At 36.6% G+C, this 21,038-nt stretch overlaps 1 protein-coding gene across 13 annotated transcripts in view; it reads left to right on the forward strand.

The window, feature by feature from the left end:
• The window catches only part of KIDINS220 (kinase D interacting substrate 220), an 86,140-nt gene that overhangs the window by 22,093 nt on the left and 43,009 nt on the right, over positions 1 to 21,038 (forward strand). For 7 of the 13 annotated variants that reach the window (XM_068937228.1, XM_068937232.1, XM_068937231.1 and 4 more), the window contains 14 exons: positions 207 to 404; positions 2,695 to 2,793; positions 5,435 to 5,533; positions 6,274 to 6,372; positions 7,564 to 7,741; positions 8,348 to 8,512; positions 9,911 to 10,090; positions 10,458 to 10,623; positions 11,521 to 11,672; positions 12,558 to 12,847; positions 14,381 to 14,521; positions 14,884 to 15,127; positions 15,278 to 15,369; positions 16,064 to 16,208. In XM_068937228.1, coding sequence (XP_068793329.1) covers positions 207 to 404; positions 2,695 to 2,793; positions 5,435 to 5,533; positions 6,274 to 6,372; positions 7,564 to 7,741; positions 8,348 to 8,512; positions 9,911 to 10,090; positions 10,458 to 10,623; positions 11,521 to 11,672; positions 12,558 to 12,847; positions 14,381 to 14,521; positions 14,884 to 15,127; positions 15,278 to 15,369; positions 16,064 to 16,208 — 2,248 coding nt within the window. The remainder of the gene's footprint in view (positions 1 to 206; positions 405 to 2,694; positions 2,794 to 5,434; positions 5,534 to 6,273; positions 6,373 to 7,563; positions 7,742 to 8,347; positions 8,513 to 9,910; positions 10,091 to 10,457; positions 10,624 to 11,520; positions 11,673 to 12,557; positions 12,848 to 14,380; positions 14,522 to 14,883; positions 15,128 to 15,277; positions 15,370 to 16,063; positions 16,209 to 21,038) is intronic. The other 6 variants (XM_068937235.1, XM_068937240.1, XM_068937234.1 and 3 more) reach the window with 1 other exon arrangement.

Raw genomic sequence — 21,038 nt, forward strand, 5'->3', positions numbered from 1 at the left:
TTTCCTTAGCCTTTAAAGTGTACTTACTATGCTTTCTATTAAAAAAAAAAAAAAAGAAAAAAAAAAAGAAAAAGACTCGAATTAAAAACTGAGTGGTGAGTGGTGAAGGAAGTAATGTGTCAGCGAGTGTTCCTGTGTTACTTAAACTATTGTTGCGATAATGTTTTCTTTATCCACTATATAATAACTTTTTTTTCTTTTTAAAGAATTCTATGACTGCACTTATTGTAGCAGTGAAGGGTGGCTATACTGACTCGGTTAAAGAAATACTGAAAAGGAACCCAAATGTAAACTTAACAGACAAAGATGGAAATACAGCTTTGATGATCGCGTCAAAGGAGGGACATACTGAAATTGTGCAGGATCTTCTTGATGCTGGAACTTATGTGAACATTCCCGATAGAGTGGGTAAATTTTCTTACCATAAATTTGGTTGTGTGTGTATGTTTCTATTTATATATCTATATGTGTGTGGGGTGTTTTTTTTTTTCTTAAATAATTGAGTATATGAGTGTATACAGTTTTATGGATACAACGTTTTTTTCGTGTGGCTCTCTAATCTTTCTGCTACCTAGGGATATTTTTATGTTGTGCTATTTTACAAGTATATTAACTGACAAATGCTGTTTAGAACACCTTCTCTGTAAAGGTACGTGAAAAACGAAAATCCTGACTTGTTTTCTGAGATGAAGCCGTGAACTGTTACTTAAGGTTTTTACTTTTTTTTCTTTGGATTCCTTGATTTATCAATTTCTGTCTTTTACCATATGCCACACAACTGATTCAGTCTTGTGTATTTGTTTGTTATGTCTGTGTCATGAGACTAATACTGAACTAACTTGCATGTTCTGGTTTTCTTGTGTTTTAATGTATGTGAAATTTGGGTTAAAACAGTAGAACATTGGATATTATTAAACAAATACATTTAGTTCAGTATTTGCCTTGTCATTTTATGTGGAAACCTTTTTTTAGGAAACCTTTGCCTATATTAGGAAGAGTAAAGGGATGTGTAGTACAGTAGAGGAAGAGATTAAGACCCCTAAATGTAACTGTTGGCAGATGCACTGCGCAGCTAAGCTGCTACTGGACTTGGTGGAGGCAGGCAGGATGGGCAGTGAGGAGAGCGTGAATGAGCTTGCAAGCCCCTCAAGCCTTTATTCATTTGCCTTTGCAGAGGTAGCTTGGGCTTTCTGTGGTGCCACCAGGATAGTCAAGGTTTTCTGAAGTGGCAGATGCAGGCCGAGCGCCATGCTATAGGGCATAACCGGAGCTTAGATACCCATGTAAAAATGCCTACGTTTAGGTGCCTCTGTCAGGGTGAGTATTTTAGTTTAGATTAGTAACACAGTTTTGAGGTGGAATTCCTAATCATCCCCACTTAATGATAAATTGTTTGGTGTTGCAGAGGAGTGAGGAAAACCTCCCAAAATTTGTTTTATAATTAAAAAACATTATTTTTGGCAACTATTTCCTGTCTTTCAGAGGTTAACTAGTGCCTTTCATACTAGGCTATAGTGTTGCATATAACAAAAAATTTGATCTCAAGCCTTTACCAAAGCAAAACCTAAAATACTTCAGAAAATACATCCCTTCTCACCTCTTCTCTCAGAAAATTCTACAACTGTCCACTTATCTACCCTTTGGAAAGGATGAGTTATAACTTTCAGTACAGCTGATGATATTCCAAAAATATGTCAAGTAATGATTAGTCTCACTTTCCGATACCAGGGTAGGTTTTTTTTGATAAGGAAAGTTTCTTTGGCCGTCTCATATGTAATGTTTGTGATTGGGAGAACTCTTCCTTAGCTTTCAGACTGAATTCCACAGTTATATTTATTTATACTTAGTATTTGTTTTTTTTTTTTTTTTTATTTTCTTAACTGTGATCTCTGGAAAATCTTGTGCATCTCCTTTTTTTCATCTGCCTCACGTTTACTAAATGGATTACATGTATTTTTCCTATTTCATCATAAAAAATATTAGAGGTAATTTCCAGATTTCATGTACTAAAGTTCTGACATATCCTTAAGTAGCCACTTTGTTAAAATGAGATGCTTTAAACAGAATTGTAACTTTGTTTCACATTTATATAACCCGATTTACTATAGCAAAATTATTTTTAGTAATTTATGAGAGTAATTTGAGGTAAAGTTAACCTTTTGTTTCTTTTCTTTCAAACAGCATAGCCCGTGTAACCAGGATAATGGTCAAAAGTGCATGCAAAAGAAAAAAAAAAAAAACGGAAATTCTTCAAGAATTGTTTTGTCAGCCTGTGCTGTCAGCTAAAGCAGACAGCAGACAACCTTGACTGATTGTAAAGAGATTATTATTGTGGGTGGCTGATATTACTGTGAATGTAAAAAGAGCGGAATTTTTCCATATTTATTCATAATATGTGCTACTTTTTTTTTTTTTTTAGTAGTTTAAGCTGGACTCCTGTTTGAGGTGTTTGTTTTGCCATAAATGTGTAATATTTTATCTTTACAAAAAAAAAAATCTATTTTTTTCCCTCATGTACACAGTTATGCAACCAGGGATTTAAATAGCTTTTTATATCTTTTTTTAAAAAATGATTTTAGGGTTCTTAGTGAAAATGAGCACACTATTTTTACAGGCTATAACATGTTTCATGATAGGTTTCTTTTTGTTAAATAGTATTAACTCATCTTTGATGCTCTTTCACAATTTTTCCAGAGTGGAGACACTGTGCTGATTGGGGCTGTTAGAGGAGGTCATGTTGAAATTGTGAGGGCCCTACTCCATAAATATGCTGATATAGACATTAGAGGTCAGGTAAGTACAGCAATGTAAATGTTAGCATAGTTCTTAAATAGGATGAGAATTTGAAAACCAAACGAATTATACTGTGTTTCTAACAACAAGGTTTTAAAAATTTGCTCAAGTCTGCTCTGCAGAGAACTCAGCTTCCCATCAAACATTAAAAAAGTTCTGTTGTGCGATTTTTAAGATTTAAATGCATTTAATTATAATGAGTTGATAAGCAGTGGTTGTGGAGTTAATTTGTATAATAGTTGAAAAGCAAAAAATGTTAATTGAATTTATTTCACCGCTACTATTGAACAGCTTTACAGATACGAAATACTTTTTACTAATTTTTACTAATTTACCGTTATTATTTTAGTATTTAATATTTTAATTTAATACCAAGATTGTATTAGAATATGAAAATCCTTCGATTATATCTGTATTCATTGCTGTTTAGCCAGTTCTATGACTATGCTTGGTTTGTTTGTTGTTTTCGTTCAATAATTTTCTTTCCCACAGTAAGCAGGATTGTTACTGACTTCTGTATTTTCTGTCTATCCCTGCTTTCTTTTCTCTGTCCTTTGTATATGGTATTGCTTTTATTCTTCTACCAAAACCTCTATTACTCAGCACAGTACTTGCTTTTATTGTTACATTCAGGTTTCTCCGTTTTTATTATTTTTTAATTGTTATTGCATTCAGCTCAGGCACACGTGTTCTGCCATGTTTGAACATTAAACTTACTATTTACTGATAGCTACAAAGGTTTAGTGCGCAATGTTGATGCAAAGCCTCTTTGAGAAGCCAAGATGTCTTTTAGTTTGGAGGAAAAGTAGTGTTTGAATCTCTTCTAACTTGCCATTGAAAGCCTGAAATTGTGTGTGTCAGCTTCTTGTTCACGTGGGTGTGAAAATCCGGAGTTTTTCAGCATCGTGGTATGCAATAGAAAAAGAGAAAGAAGGTCGAAGCTCCTAGAGGGTGGAAGTTGTAAACTTGGGGCTTCTGGCAGCGTGAGGATGGCTCTATCCCTATTTGTAGCTGTTAATCTTGGGAATACATTTGTGGCCCTGTTGATTGTGGCCCATCACAGGAAGATGCTGGCTGTGTACTTCAGGTCTTCAGAGTAGGACCAGTGATACCAAAACTGGTGATAAGTACTGGTGTTTAGCAGCTCCCCCCCGGTGTGGCACAGCAGCATTTGTCTGCCAGTGAGATGTATTTTTTTCTGGGAGATTTGCTGCCTGCCCAGAGCCCAGATTTGTGATGTTGCAGAAAGATTGCTGGATCCTGTCTGGCCTTTCAGCTACTCCGTTTCTTGCTGCTCATTAACGTGGACACCAGTGGTTCAGTCAGGGGAATCTTGAGTAGATTAAACGTGACTTTAGGGCTCTGTGGGCAAGTGTGGGGGGGATCGAGGGGGGGGTGTTCACCTCAGTCCTTCTGGTAAGGGGGAGAGGTCCAGCTGCAAGCATCTATCAGACCAGAGCCTGGCTGTGCAGGTGATGTTGGCAGCAAGGATTCATCTTCCTCAGTCTGAGGCCTTGTTGGAACCCGCCTCACTGAGGGATAGAGGACGTCAAACCTATAGGACCAGAGAGGAAAGATATCTTTGACCAGGCCTGCTAAACTGATGGGGAGGGCTTTATACGGAGTTTGTTGTGAAACCTAGAGGTGGGAGAGGAAGAGCTAAAAACCAAGAAAGTATGTAAGGAAGAAGACTGCAAGAGGGACTTTCACATTCCTCCTTAGAAGCAGGTGTGTGTTCAGAGGCTTTCCTTAAATGTCTCTACACAAATGACATCAAGCAGAAGAGTCCAGGTGCAGTCACTAGGCTACAAGAACACTGCAGTCAGAGAGACTTCCTGGGATAGCACCCACAATTGGAAAAAATAATGACGTACTTCCAGCAGATTTGCAGATGCTGTTGAACTGGGGGAACGGTTGATATGATGATGAATGGGAGACCTCCGTCGTGGTGCTTTATGTTGACTTTCCTGTCCATCCACTTTTGTAGCTCTCCAGCTCGCATGGCCTATTTTTTAAAAAATGACCAGCTGACATTCCCTCCCTCCCCCCCCGCTCCCCATACAAGAGTTCTGTCATTAGGCTATACTATAGAGGAGAGATGAAAAGGGAATTTTTTAAGGCCTGGATGTGGTCAGTAGCTCCCTGTTCTAATAGGAAAGTTCCCCTGTCCTATTAGAAGAAAAAAAGAGAGGGAGAAACATGACTATTACATAATAAAGGTAAAAAAGACATTACTCTGGAAAAAAGTTGTTTTATTTCATAAGATAAGTTATCTGAGTCATGAAAGAGCAAATACTCAAATATGGTTTTGGGAGATAAGGGTTTTAGAAACTGTTTCCAAATACGTTGAATCTGCTGGGATTGGTGAAGCTCTTAAGGTATTTCCTTAGGTTTTAAAAATAGCTTTATGTTCTCTAGCCAGGTTGTATTATGGGTGATCATATTTCTTTCCTGCCGAAATTCCACAGAAGTACCAATTAGATTAGGAAGTATTTCCCTTTGTCCCAAACTGTGCTAAAATTTTGCTGTATAGTGTGCTGTTTTCGACATGGTGACTGTATTTTATATTTGCCTTTGCAATTAATGCAATTGAATGGAAGTACTATTAACATTTAATACTTTTTTTTAAATCTTTTTATAGGATAATAAAACTGCATTGTATTGGGCAGTTGAAAAAGGAAATGCTACAATGGTGAGGGATATCTTGCAATGCAACCCTGATACTGAAACATGTACGAAGGTAACTGTTAATTATGGACATGATTTTATTTGATTTAACATCTGTTAGATTTTCTCAACTCCTGTGTAGCTTTAAGATCGTCATACCAAATTCTGTTTTTGTTAACTGTGGAAACTGTGCATGTTGTTTTAAGGAAAACCACCACCACCAAAACTAAGTTACAGAGTCTGTTTTCAGTAATGTTAATGTTCCCTTTGATCAATACCACTTTTTACTAAAACTCAATAGTACAGAATCTGTGGATACTTCCCCTCAGCAATGCTGACATTAAACATGATAAGAGGTAGAAAGGCGCTAGTGGAAAGTGAGAGAAGAGGCTTCTGATGTTACTAACTAGAAAGATCTGGCATCTCTTCATTCTGTCTGTAGGAATAAAAAAAGTAGAGGAAATACATACAGCAATGAATTAAGTTGTCCATGTTCCAGTCTGTTGTCATCTCTTTGCTGTTCCAGTCTCCTCAGATCTCTTGTATTGCATCAGCATCTTCTCTTTCTCTCTTCAACACTGTTATTAATAGAAATGTGTATTGCATTTTGTGATTCTAATCAATCTAGATTACGGAGTTTGCGATACTTCGAGAACATACACACTGAAGTGTTATTACCTGCATGGTAACATTTTTTTATTTTAAAAATGCTCTTAAAAGTTAAGCATTTAATTTATTACACGGTTGTTAGTCTTTGCTTGCGTTTGAGTATAAATGGAAGGGTTTTTTATTAGGCCTACTTTTCACTTTTAGGATGGAGAAACACCACTTATAAAGGCAACCAAGATGAGAAATATTGAGATAGTAGAGCTCCTTCTGGACAAAGGAGCTAAGGTTTCTGCTGTAGACAAGGTAAAGAATGTTTGTTAACTTATTTCAGTATGTTTAATCCTTTAAGTTTTGCAGGAGAATTTTGTAGTGAGTTATCAAGGCCGAAACAGAAAGAGTTTTTTCTTCGTTTGTTTTGTTTTGTTGGAGATGGGATAGGAAGCATTCTGTCTTCTGGAAACCATTCGTACCTTATCTTTTGTTTTTCGATGTTTGTACTGCGGACACGTAACTCTTACCATTATGATGCAACAACATTAATTTTACAAAAAGAACACAATAATGGGGTCTCAAATTTCAGCTTTACTAGCGTCATGACTTGTCCTTGATTTCTCCTTTGATGAGAATGAGATGGAGTATGAGCCAGATGGAACTGGCAATTGCAAATGATTTCTTTTGTTCTGGAAAGTGTTAAGGCTGCCAGAAATAAACAGTGATTGGGCTATGGTTGTTTTGTTTTGGTTTATATTTTTGAACTTGACTGTGCTGGTCATTTGTGATCAAGTTTGGAAAAGGTAGATAAGATTGTCTTTCGGTAGTTTTTTGCTTTCTTGTGTTTTGTTAAAAGTCAGATACGAGTGCCACAGAACACTGGGACTGAAGCTGGAACTGGTTATTGTTCCATCCATATTTTTGTATGACAGTTGTTGAACAAGTTGATTTTTTGTTTGGGTGAGGCTTGCGTCATTGCTAATAAAGTAACACATACTTTGATACAAAAGTGTTCCAGTATTTGGTGGTTAATTATTTATGGACTTACTTACAGATAGCTCATGCTTAGTCTATATCAGAAAGCCAGTTGCTTGCCTCTTGATTTAATTTTTGTATGGTAGCAAACAAAGTACAAATCCGTGAGTTAGTCTCCCATAGGCTCAATAATTAAAAAGATCAGAATACTTGAAAATAAGTTTATTCTCACCATTAGTATTTTGAACTTTTGCTTGTATCAGGATACTTTTCATGTCATCTTACTGAAAGCATCCATGCCAGGAGTAAGAATTTAATTCTACCTTATCACTTTTTTTTTTTTTTTTTGGTAAGCTTTGGTAGTGCTACTTTGAGAAAAAACATTTGCTATAAGGTGTTAATGGTATTAAGAATTCCTTAAATTGTATTTCAACTAAGTAACCCGTCTATAAGTGACGTGGAATATATGGTCTCTTCATGCTCTTATGAATTCGTGTTAGATATTACTAGTTTTTCACTTAATTGCAGAGAGGAGATACTCCACTTCATATTGCCATTCGAGGGAGAAGCCGTAAGCTTGCTGAACTGCTCTTAAGAAATCCAAAAGATGGTAGATTGCTTTATAGACCCAACAAAACAGGAGAAACACCTTACAATATTGACTGTAGCCACCAGAAAAGTATTTTAACACAGATATTTGGAGCCCGTAAGTATAAGTATTTATCTTTTCCTCAGATCTAAACATAGATTGAAGAAAATAAAGCTTATTTTAATGAGATAAATGATTAAATGAGTAATATTTTCCTATGTTGTTTTGTAGTCACTCGTGGATTAAGAATCCGATTTATTCAGTTGCCAACTTTAAATGTACAACAGTTCAGATTTTTTTATGTTGTGCTTAATGGGAGATATTAAAAAACAGTTGTCGAAAACATTTTGTCGTTCTAGAATTCTACCATAGGTAGAATGCCCCTTTGTATTTGACCTATGCCCTTTGACACGGTATAAGGTGCAACTGATGTTGGTGATTTTGTTTTTACCTCAATCTTGCGTACGTAAGAATTATTTTCTGCAGTCTGCTGTGCTTTGGGATTTGGTTTTGGGCCTTTTATACCAAGTGCTATTAGTTTTGATAATTACATAATATTTGCAGGGAGGATTTAAAATCCCTTTAAACAAGAATGTATTAATAATAGCTATTAAGAGGGAAGAATATGTCTACAAACATAGGTAAACATGGGTGATTTCATATAGGGAAACTGTCATATTAAAAAATTTCTTTAAAAGTTCTATAAGAGTATTTATATTACAGGACATCTCTCTCCCACGGAATCTGATGGTGACATGCTGGGGTATGATCTCTACAGCAGTGCTTTGGCTGATATTCTCAGTGAACCAACCATGCAGCCACCTATCTGTGTAGGGTTGTATGCACAGTGGGGAAGTGGAAAATCTTTTCTTCTCAAGAAACTGGAAGGTAAAATTTGATTCAGCCTTTCTTATAGATACAGATCCATGCTGTGGATAGCATTGCATGGGAGTTACTGTTTGCACACATCATTCGTTGGTCCATGTACAGCTGTATCACATCCCTGTTTCTGCAGCAAAAGAATTTCAGTGCATCCATCGATTGGTTATTTATTCGTTTATACAATATCAGTACAATCTTTGAGCATTGCTGTCTGTTGTCTTGTGGACTTGCTGCAGCAGTGAGTCTGCTTTTTTAAGTACTGCTGAAACTTTAATTTGGAATGTGACTTGTTTGTGTCAGATCAGGTTCAGACCTCCTTTGCTGAAGTATTTATTGTGCTTCCTACATCTCATGCATCTTGTTTAGGAGTTTAAGAACAAATTCTAGGCTTCTTTTTTTTTCCCCTCAGTACTGTATTTTCTCTGGTACCAGTTCTCTTCCCCTCCTCCCCGTAATTTACTTTGAGCTTTTTGAACTTTCTGAAATGACATAGATAGGGAAGCAAATGCAGTAATTGAAGAGAGTCGTCATTAACTTAGGTGTCTACATGCACCGTTCTAAATATTCTTTCATAGTAGAAATAAGCATCTTATTTAAAATTTTAGCTTTTTATGACCAAAGATATTTTCCTAAGATGTTTCAGTATAATTCAAAATATTTTTACCGTTTCTTCTGTTTGTTTAAAAAAAAAAAAATCATATTAGTCAGTGGGGTGTGTCCATTCACTTTTTTACCTCATATTCCGTATCATGAACAAAAAAGGCATTGATTTTTGACTGTGATGTTTATTTTGATTAACTCTTCTAGAATTTTGAAAACAGTTAATGGTTTTCAGTATTTTCACGCTCTTCCCCAATCATCTTTTTATTCTGCATTGTATATTTTATACATCCTCTTTCAATAGATCCTAAATACATTTTTCAGGCATTCCTGTTTGAGTAAACACAAATCAACAAGCAAGAAATAAATACTTAACCCTTTCACATACTTCATATATATGATTTACTGTGTCTGGTGCTAATTTCAGTAATGGATTACTGTTTTTTGAACAAGTAAGTTTTTCTTAGCGTGAGAAACGTGTTGTAAGCTATTGAAGGAGGATAAATAATGGCATGGCTTTAATATACCTTTTAAAACAGAAAATCTGCAGCAAACAGTGCAATAATTATATATGTGAAAGGTTTCATTCATTGTATGGAGTAAAACTTAATTTTTTCATTAATGCTTGAATCCCTCTTCAAACAGTATTGTCTTTCATTTTTGTTGGAAATTAGTAATAGGGAAAAGTTGCAAAGTTAATGCAAAAATAAGTACTTTTCTTCAGAACAAGGACCATTATAAATACCTCTTTTACGTTCTGTTCTGGAATGGTTTAACATATTAACTATTCTTTTTCTGTTTTAGATGAAATGAAAACTTTTGCAGGACAGCAGATTGAGCCTCTGTTCCAGTTCTCTTGGCTTATTGTATTCCTCACACTTTTGCTCTGTGGAGGTTTGGGTTTATTGCTTGCTTTCACAGTGGATGCAAAGCTTGGCATAGCAGTGTCACTCAGCTTATTAGCAGTTCTCTATATATTCTTTAGTAAGTCTATTTTTTATAAGGTTTTTGTGATTATTTAAAATCTGTTTTTAAAATTCAATGTTTTCTCTTTTGTAGACATAGTTCATGATTCAAAAAAATAATAACAAGTGCTTTTATAGAAAATAGGATCCCTGCTGACCTTTCCTTGTGTTTTACGTGTAATTTGTGAGACGTGATTCTTGAAAACAGAGCTAAATTTTGTATAAAACTTCATTATTTTGTTCTTAATCCTGTTTTTGGCCGTAACTGTTACGTGGTTATTCTTTCAACTTGTTTTACACAACTCCATGCCATATCTGTACAAACGTCATAATTTTTGGATTGTGAATGTTGATTAAAATATATTTTTAAAAATGTTTGTTTCCAGCTGTAATTTACTTCGGTGGCCGAAGGGAAGGTGAGAGCTGGAACTGGGCCTGGGTATTAAGTGTAAGGCTGGCAAGACATATTGGCTATTTAGAGTTGCTTCTCAAACTCATGTTTGTGAACCCACCAGAATTACCAGAGCAAACCACTAAAGCTTTACCTGTCAGGTTAGTTGTGTCACTTATTTACTGTTTAATAAATAGTTCAGCTTCACACTGAACTTTTTAGACTATGCATGTAAATGTGTATGTTTATCTTCCTTTGAAATACTCTTGAGATTTCTCTATGGAAAATAGTAGCCTTAGAAGATGCAATTAAATTTTTCAGTCTGAAGGAACCAGCGGCGTTTTCCGTGAAAAAAACCTCTGCTTGTGCCAAAGTCAGTGAAGCAATGCTTTTTAGTATTAGGGTTTTTGACCATCATACTGATACAGATTTCTAACAGACAAAGTACAACTTTAGTCCTCTGTTATAACTTGCCATATATTATGTTTAATGTTCGTTTCATTGATTATTACTGCTGAGCTTTTTTTCTTTTCTCCTCCTGTAAGTAGAGCATCAGGCTGCTCATAGCTTCTAGTCTACATGACAATTAGAAAACTTACACCGTGTGATGTATGGTTTTATTTCCTTTTGTCATTTAGAAGCTTCTATTTTAGCCCTATGGTGCTATTATGTGATCTTGGTCTTTTGCATATGCTTTTCTTTTTTTTTAATTAATCCTTCATAAGTCTTGAGAATTCGCCTTAACATGCAATTTTAAAAATAGTCGTGTTATATTTTGGGTTCATAAAGGTATTTTTATATTCTTATAGCGGACTGAGGTACCATTAGTGATGTACCGGTTTATATCCTTTTAAGAAATCAAGTTTTAGAATAGGAAATGAGGCAGAGGAGTTGATAGAAGGAAGAGAAATAAATAAAGAAATATTCAATTTAAGTATTTTACTTTTTATTTGGCGTGGTCTACCATCTGCAGATATGCAGGAAGATTTTTATTCTAGTTGCCAGAAAATATTTGAAGCTTTCTAATCTGTACAAAATAAATGGTTTTTCTCTTTCAGATTTCTGTTTACTGACTACAATAGACTGTCCAGTGTAGGTGGAGAAACTTCATTGGCTGAGATGATTGCTACCCTCTCCGATGCATGTGAAAGGGAATTTGGTTTCTTAGCAACAAGGCTATTTCGAGTTTTCAAGACAGAAGATACACAAGGTTTTTATTACCTGAATGACCTTTCTGATTTTTCCATTTCATTGCACTGTTACCAGGAATTCTGTTTTTCACATTATAAGCTTTTTTGAAACTAAATTTTAACCATGCAGAAATTCTTATAGAATTGGGGGAATATAGGGAAAACTTTCCATTGTCCTAGAGTGAAAAACGTCCTTTTTTATAATATTAGGATAATATTTTCTCTTAAGTATAGCTGCTGGAAGTGTTAGTGGAAATGAGTATTTGCATTACTTGCTTGTATATAATGCAGTGTGGTGTTTTCCTTAGCAATTAAATCATTGTCTCTTGAGTCAAATTAAGGATAAAGTACACCTTTATGTTGTGCTAAGAGAAATTTCTCTTCAGTGTATTAGCTTTTTAATTCAGAGCTTCTTCGTTGTTTGTGGAGGTTTTAATACCTAGGAAAGGCCGAATAACCATCTCAGATGGTAGCCTGTAATTTCAGTTTAGTTCTCCAATGCCATTATTATTAAATTACTTACATATCACGTTTTACTTTAAAACCAGGAGTTACCTAACTGATTTCCTGTGGTTTAGTTGCGTAAGTGCCCGTTTGTGAGATCTGTCAGTAAAGTGAGGATCTCACTGATGAGAATTTTACTTAATAAAGATCACTTGTATCCAGTGTTCATTTCTTTGAACGGTGGAAGTAAGTTGGAGATTAAAAGTAGTATCTCTGCTTCAGTATTTCCAAGAATTTTGACAAATTCCGACTTTTTTTTTCCGAGTTTGTGTAGCTGGATAGTAACATTGAAGTAACCTTTTATGGAAGGTAGCGTTCTGTGAATAGTATTCAGGACAATAAGCTGTTATACTTGCCTGTAAATTTTGCATTCGTTTTAACAGGAAATGCTTGTTTTATAGGTAAAAAGAAATGGAAGAAGACTTGCTGTCTGCCATCCTTTGTGATTTTCCTATTCATATTGTTTTGCATTGTTTCTGGGATTGCTCTGCTGGCAATTTTTAACGTAGAACCAACAAACATGACAGTGAATGCTGTCCTTATATCGGTTGCCTGTGTTGTTGGTTTGGCCTTTATCTTAAACTGTCGCACCTGGTGGCAAGTGATGGATTCAGTTTTAAATTCTCAAAGAAAACGTCTTCATAATGCCGCCTCCAAGCTTCACAAGTTAAAAAGTGAGGGGTTCATGAAGGTAAGCATTTATATGAATTAGCCATTAAAAAAAAATAAACAAACAAAATACCCAAAGTCTAAACCTGTAGCCTTCTTAAGATGTGATGCTATTAATTCCACAGGCCTATTAATTTCTATCAATTTCAGGCCAAGTCTCTCAACAGTATGATAAGGTTTGGCAAGTTTTTACAGAAACATTTCTGTAAAACATTGTCTGGAACATTTCTCTTCCGCTGAAAGTTATGGTTAGTGTAGATGATCTGTTTGCTCAACCAGGAATGTTAACTTTGGATTATATTTTCAGTTTCTAATTTTATTTTTGGTAGGAGGAAAAAATAAAGAAAACAGTTGTTCTAAATGATTGGTTTTAGGTAAAAGCTTACTTTCGGTCATAAGACTAGAAAGAGTAACTTCTGAAGTATTAGAAAGATGAAGAAGCATGCCTGCGAGACCTCTTTACTAAGAAAAGAGTGATATCATTGAAAGGACGTTCCAGAAGAGTTCAAATATTTCATGAAAAAGGATAGAAGATATTATTATTTTGTTGGGTTGCGTGTAGCTAAACTGTTTAAAAAAAAAAAAAAAACAAAAAAACCCCCAAAAAACTATCAGAAGAATAACAGAAAACGTCAGGCTGTCATCACATGTCCTCTCTGCCCCTATTTGAGGATTAACTCTTAACAGCATGACGGTTACTTCTGTAGATTACAGATAATGTGTTGTACAACTTCTTCAAACATTTAGGTAGCACAAAAGACCTTACTCTGCGTCTGTCTTCGTTATTCCTTGCCATCTGTTTTTTGAATGGGACTCAACTTGTACAACTTCAGACATGAAAAAAATTAGGCTCACCTTTTGCAATCAAAGCAGAAAAATGGGCATTTCCAGATGTCATTCCTGTGACTTACCTAGTCTTAATTTGCACATTCAAGATGAACCTAGTGATGAATAGATCAGATTTAAATGTCTAGCTTTTGGTTGCTAAAATTAGGGCAGATGAATTCCACTTTGGCTTTTTTATTAAATGCAGTCATTATGTATCTAATTTAATGTGGAAGAATTTAAAAATCTTCAGTTTATAAGAGTATGAATCGTGAATAGGAATGACTGAGCATGAAAGTAATGAAATAAATAGCTGGGATGGAAGGCAGATACAGAATTTGAGTGTGTACCTTATGCAAAGCAATTTTGTGGGATTAGCAGAACCTACTGATTCTTGTTTGCTTACTGTTGAAATATTGATTTACAGTTCGGAATGCTACTTTATTTCTAAATAAAATTGTAAGGGAATTTAAGGACAAGGTGTAACTTTCAAGTGAAATATTCTGTTTTGCTGTGCGTTCCTTTCCATGTAGAAAATAAAATTTAAAAATGATACTTTAGGACTATTTCTCTTTGGGAGAATTCACTGTTTATAAGTATTTGTTCTTCTAGTCATACTGAAGTATTTTAAGGGTAGGTGGGTAGCAATCTATAAAATAAATTACATGCATTTTTGTGAGGTTTGAATACTGTAGAAATATCTTTCCTTCTTTGCATTTCATTTTTACAGGTTCTGAAATGTGAAGTGGAATTGATGGCCAAAATGGCAAAAACCATTGATAGCTTCACTCAGAATCAGACACGGCTTGTTGTAATTATTGATGGATTAGATGCTTGTGAGCAAGACAAGGTTTTACAGATGCTTGATACGGTGAGTTGGATCATATTATATAAGTGATCTCTGGTTTTCTGTGTTCTATAGATGGGCTCAGATACTTTTTCATGAAAAATACTTAAATGCTTAATATTTGTGTGGGGTTAGCCCATTACTGCATAATATTGTCTTGGTGATGACTTACATTATCAGAAGCAGTCCTAATAAATCAAGTATGCTTATTTTTAATTGTAAATGAGCCCCTAAGATTAGATACCTCATACTGGAGGAAAAAAAAAAAAGATTTCTACGTCACTTGTCCTTTCAAGTTTTAACTAGGACAGAATGAAAATAGAACGTTGAGTGAAAGATACTTAAGTGACCACAGTTAACAAGACTTACTATCTGCTTTCTTACAGGTGCGAGTCTTGTTTTCAAAAGGCCCATTTATTGCTATTTTTGCAAGTGACCCACACATTATTATAAAGGCTATTAACCAAAATCTGAATAGTGTTCTACGTGATTCAAACATAAATGGACATGATTACATGCGAAATATAGTCCATTTGCCTGTTTTTCTGAATAGCCGTGGGCTTAGTAATGCAAAAAAGCTGATGGTAGCTTCAACAACCAATGGAGATGTTCCTTATACAGATAACGCAGGTAAGATTATACAGAGGAATTAGATGCAAGTTACAAAAGCAATGATAAAATCTGTTTTTTAGAACAAATTATTTAAATGATAGGTAGATGATTAATGATACTTTATAGCTCGAATAAATATATATGAATGGAGACTTTTTTTTTTTTAAGTAGGATTGCACGAAGAAGTTGACAGGAGAGTTTCTCAGAACAGTCTTGGAGACATGACCAAGCTTGGTAGCAAAACTGCTCTTAATAGACGGGTGAGAAAGAATACTGTTAATAACTTTTCCTTTTCTTTTACGTTTTTCACTATGTCAGCTTCAAAGACTTAATCAGACCTTTCCTATGCAGCTAACATAGATGGTCCGTGTAGGAAAAGTACCTTCTAAAATCAGTAGACTGATGCTCTGTCAGAGAGGAAGAAGTTTGATCACCAAAGCGTTCTGTCCAAAAACACTTAAATTCAAGGATGATTGGAATGTCCAAGCTCTCTGCAAATGCTGAGATGAGATATCGTCTTGGTAGTAGCTATAGTCGATGTATATATGTGTTTTTTGGATTCTTGCATGTAAGTCCAGTACCACCTCATCTTAGGCTGTTGCTGCAAGGGTCAGTAATTAAGCAAATCAAGGAATTTGGAATACTGTGGTGCTAGACTTTTACTGAAATGCGTCTACCACACTTTTTCTTGCATTATTCTTTCTGTTCTGTCTCCCCGCCCTACATAATACCAGAGAATTGGTCAAATAAAGTGCAAATATCGTATGTTTATTATGTTCTGATCGTTACATAACTAAAGCGAAATGAATTCCCGTTAATATTTTTATAGTATTTCAGTTCAAGCTCAGACACCTATTCACAAAATTTTAACTTTACAAGTAAGTAAAATTGAAGCTTTCAGATAGATGTTTTTGACACTAATCCATATTCCTTGCTTTTCTGTTTTATTATCAGGATACTTACCGAAGACGGCAAATGCAGCGTACCATTACTCGCCAAATGTCTTTTGATTTGACCAAGCTTTTGGTTACAGAGGATTGGTTCAGTGATATCAGTCCTCAGACCATGAGAAGATTGCTTAATATTGTTTCTGTGACAGGTAAGCATGGCACATGTTTGTGTGCAGTAAATAGTACTGTCTTTAGGTTGGTTACAGTTCCATCGCGTTGGGTTTTTAGTGTCAGGTCAGTCAGTTTACTCTCAATGTGTATCAAAAACAGAACTCCAGCGTTATTTTCACATATATGTCGATTGTGAAAATCTTTCCGAAGTAAAAACTCTTTTTGAGTGCTGACAAAATGTGAACAGATAGGTTTTAAACTATTATTTATAAGTACAATTAAAAAAATTTCAATAATACTTGATTGTTGGTGTCTCAGTGAAGTTAGTGGAAGTCTAATAAATATATCTAATCCAAATTTTTAAGAAGTTTGATATTTTTAATCCTGAAGTGGAATAATGCGTTTTCCCATACTATAATGCTCTCTTGTGAGCAAGGCTTATACTAGTATCTTAAAGGTAAACTGCAAAGCAAAACCAGGTATATATCCTTTACCTTTTTGCTGTGGATATTTGGAGTCCTTTTTCTTTAAATGGGTGTCTGGAACTGGTGTAAGATTTAGGCATTTTATGGCTTGTTTTGCTTCAACAAAACACAGTCAAGGTATCAGCATCTCTGAGGTTTCAAAACTGAAGAGAGACAACTGGAAGGGGACTTAGGAAAATGTATAAAATCAGGACTGCCATGAAGAATGATTGTTTACTCTCCTTCTAGTATAGAAACTAAAGGACATCCAATAGCTTTGCAGCTAGCTGGTTCAAAACAAACAGATCTGAGTTACTTTTCACACCGTACATTGTTAAGCGTGTAACTCTGCAGCAGTATACTGTGGATGCTGGAAGCTTACGTGAATTCAGAAACAGTTAGACAAATGCACAAAAAATAAAGTTCATGAAGTGCTACTAGAAAGCTAGCACTGAACCCCAAATTGCCAGAATCTGGGATAATTGAAGGGAGTATTATTTTCCCATCTGTTCTGAAGCTTTTACGTAAGTGTTTGTTATTGTCTGGTGTAGAGGCTACTGGGCATCTTGGACCTTTACTCTGGACTGACTTGACCTTTAACTGAAAAAAATGTTCTGGCAGCAGATTGACCTTAATTTCAATATCCTTAACTCATTTTTGCTTTGATATGAAAACCACTACCAGGTTTCCAAAATGGTTGAATTCTTTTTTTTTCACCTGTTCCAGTCTTTAGATTTTGAATGTTTATGACTATAACACAGAGTCTTATAGAAAATTACCTTTATTTACAGGCTGCTAGTGAAGCAAATAGTATTAATGGCTTTTAAAACTAACTGGAAAATGTAAGAGATTCACAGATATGTCAAACATATAATGTCTTTTTAATTAAAAATATTTTAATATTATTCAGCATGCATATTTAATAAATTATATTCATTAGGATAGGATGTAAACAGGAAGATTAACTCAGAAGAACATTTTGCCACTACTAGGCAAGGTTGTTGGCTCATAAAATAATGAGTAGCATGATGACTGAGGAGACGGTAAACAATTGTTCTACTTACAGTTGAGTTCTAGCAATGGGCAAAGAGCTCTTTCAAAGTTTGAAATATTCAGCTAGTTGAAAAAATGTTGAAGATACTTTTGCTTGTTACTTGATTCTTTTCTTTAATCTTGCACACAGTTGTTGTAGGTTTCACATTTACTCGTTAGATATCAATGGTATGTTTAGACCAAGTGCTGCACCTCTAAGCTCTTTCTGAACAAATTTATCTCAGTTGCAGCTTCCCACACTTCAGTTTGAGGAGGGTCTTGGAAGATGACCTTATTGTCTACAGCTGTAGAGCTCCTCCCTTGAATAAAATGGCTTGCTTTTTAATGATATTTTAGCTCTTTTAATCTTGAGAACCTCCTTTTAAGATAAAGGATTTCATTTGATGATGTACTACACAGTACAAATGGAGAAGAAAGTGAATAATACTGTGTTTAGAAGGAAAAGAGCTCTTATTTTTTTAGCTATTTCAACAAAAATCAAATTACCACAGGCTCTGGGTTATGTTAATGAAAACAGTTTCTGATATTTAATATTATACTTTTTATTTCAATCTTCGTAGCAATCGTGCAGGGATGGGGTTAGGAGAGCTAAAGCCCACAGGGAGGTGAAACTGGCAAGGGTAGAGAAGGCCGTAGAGAAGGCTTCTACAAGTACCTCAGCAGCAAGGGAAGGCTATAGGCAAAAGGTGGCCCTTCTGCTAAATGGGGCAGGGGCCCTGGTGACCAAGGGCATGGGAAAGGCAGAGGTGCCAAACGCTGTCTTTACTTCAGGCTTTATTGGTAAGACCAGCCTTCAGGAGTCTCAAGCCCATGAGACCAGAGGGGAAATCTGAATTAATGAAGGCTTGGTCTTGGTGGAGGAGGATCAGGTTAGGGAACACTTAAAGTGGATAAGCACAAGTCCATGGGCCCTAATGGGATGTACCCGTGAGTGCTGAGGGAGCTGGCTGATGTCATTGTAAAGCCACTCTCAATCACGTTTGGAAAGGTCATAGCAATCCAATCCAGAGGATTGGATTGTCACCCCTGTCTTTAAGAAGGGGGATCTGAGGACCTACAGGCTGGTTAGGCTTACCCCGATTGCTGTGAAGGTGATGGAACAGCTAATCCTGGATACTATTTCCAGGCACTTGAAGGACGAGAAGGTGATTGGGAGTAGTCAGCATGGATTTACGAAGGAGAAATCATGTTTAACCAACCTCATAGCTTACTGTGATGAGATAACTGGTTTGGTGGATGAGGGTAGAGCAGTGGATGTTATTTACTTTGCTAAGGCTTTCTGCGCTGTCTCCCTTAACATCCTCAGCTGATGAAGTACAAGCTAGAGAAGTGGTCAGTGAGGTGGACTGAAAACTGGCTGAACTGGCTCAAAGGGTTGTGATCAGTGGCCAGTCACTGGTGGTGTCCCATTTTGGAGGAGGCCCTTCTGGTGCCAGTACTGTTTGATGTCTTCATTAATGACGCAGATGAAGGGACTAAATGCACCCTCAGCAAGTTTGCAGACAATACGAAAAGTGGGAGGAGTAGCTGATACACCAGATGGTGGTTGTGCCATTCAGAGGGACCTCAACAGGCTGGAGACATGGGCAGGGAGGAACCTCATGAAGTTTAAGAAAGGCAAGTTCAGAGTCCTGCACCTGGGCAGGAATAATCTGGTCCTGATGCACAGGCTGGAGGCTGACCAGCTGAAGAGCAGCTTAGCAGAGAAGGACCGGGGGTCCTGGTGGACAAGCAGCAGACTATGAGCCAGCAACGTGCCTTGCGGCAGAGAAGGCCAACAGCCTCCTGGGCCGCATTAGGCAGAACACCGCCAGCAGGTTGAGGGGAAGTGATCCTTCCCCTCTACTCGGCCCTGGTGAGGCCATGCCTGCAGAGTGCTGGGTCCAGTGCTGGGCTCCCTAGTACAAGGGAGACATGGACGTACTGGAGCAAGCGCAGCAAAGGCCCACAAAGATAATGAAGCGACTGGAGCATCTGTCATATGAGGCGAGGCTGAGAGAGCTGGGACTGTTTGTTTAGCCTGCAGAACACAAGGCTCGGGGTGGGGAGGGGAGGGATTTTATCAGTGTTTATGGAATCTGAAGGGAGATGAAAAGAAGGTGGTTCAGCCTCTTCACTGGTACCCAGTGGTGGAGCAAGAGGCAGTGGGCACAAACTGAAAGACAGGAAATTCCACTGAAACATAAGAAAGCACTTCTTACTGTGAAGGTGACTGAGCACTGGAACAGGTTGCCTAGAAAGGTTATGGATTCTCCATCCTTGGAGATACTTGGAACCTGACTGGACATTGTCCTGGTCAGCTTGCTCTCGTTGACCCTCCTTGAGCAGCGGGTTGCACAAAATGGTCTGCAGAGGTCCCTTCAACCCCAACTATCCTGTGATTCTGTGAAATGTTATTGAGCTTACTATGATATAATTTACTAAACATAATCTTTTATTGGTAATATTATAAGTAACCTGTCTTTCTAGGATAACGTTTAGTGCTTTCATTAAAAAAAGTGTTAATTTTGTAATGAGAGCTGTATCACTTAAGAGAATCTTATGAATAAAACTGTTGCAGATATAGAAATATTGCAGTTGCCCCTATGCAGGTAGCGCATGGGTTCAGCATCAAGTGAATCTAGCTGTATTGCCTGCAGTGGGTGCATTTAAGAAGTCAGCTTGTCACTGTTGCAGGGCACATAGCTGGAGCTAGTGAACTTGCTGCAGCCATCTCAAGTCCCTTAAGTGTGTATGCTTTTTAGGTGCACAGAGTAATAATATAGGCTAAACTTGAACTTATTTCTGCAGATCCCTTAGTATTGCACAGGCCTGCTTCAGCAGTATCACTGTCCAACTTAAGTTCTCCCAGAAGTGCAATGTTATTTCCAGCGTGGCCTGAGTCAATGGAGTTGGTTCATGTTTGTTACAGTGCCGAGGTGATGATCGTCTCAGCAGGACGTGCGAATCAGAAGCGTAGGAGTATGTCTCTGAGCTAAGGTTCAGCTCTGGCCAACCAACTAGGGTGACGCTGAGTGGCTGGTTGTCTCTGCAGTTGCATTTCTGGTGCTTGCGTTATCTGGGTTATCCTAATGTCCCTTCACTCAGGTTATGAAGAATTGAATGTAAATGCTGTTCTAAACTAAATAAAATAACCCGTGGCATATTTTTATTCCACTATATTAGTGCTAGTAATAAATAACAGAAGAGTGTTAGTATCTCCCCCCCATTGATCTTTACATCTGGTGATCATTAATATGTGACATAATTGACATAAAATTCTGAGCTAGTCTTTCAAATAAATGTGCAGTCTCTCAGCACGGTTTGTAGCACAAAATGTCTGTTTCTGGCAAATTATAGGGCAGATGTGAA

The sequence above is a fragment of the Struthio camelus genome, chromosome 3 (assembly GCF_040807025.1).
Source record: "Struthio camelus isolate bStrCam1 chromosome 3, bStrCam1.hap1, whole genome shotgun sequence".
In the NCBI taxonomy this organism is placed as follows: Eukaryota; Metazoa; Chordata; class Aves; order Struthioniformes; family Struthionidae; genus Struthio; species Struthio camelus.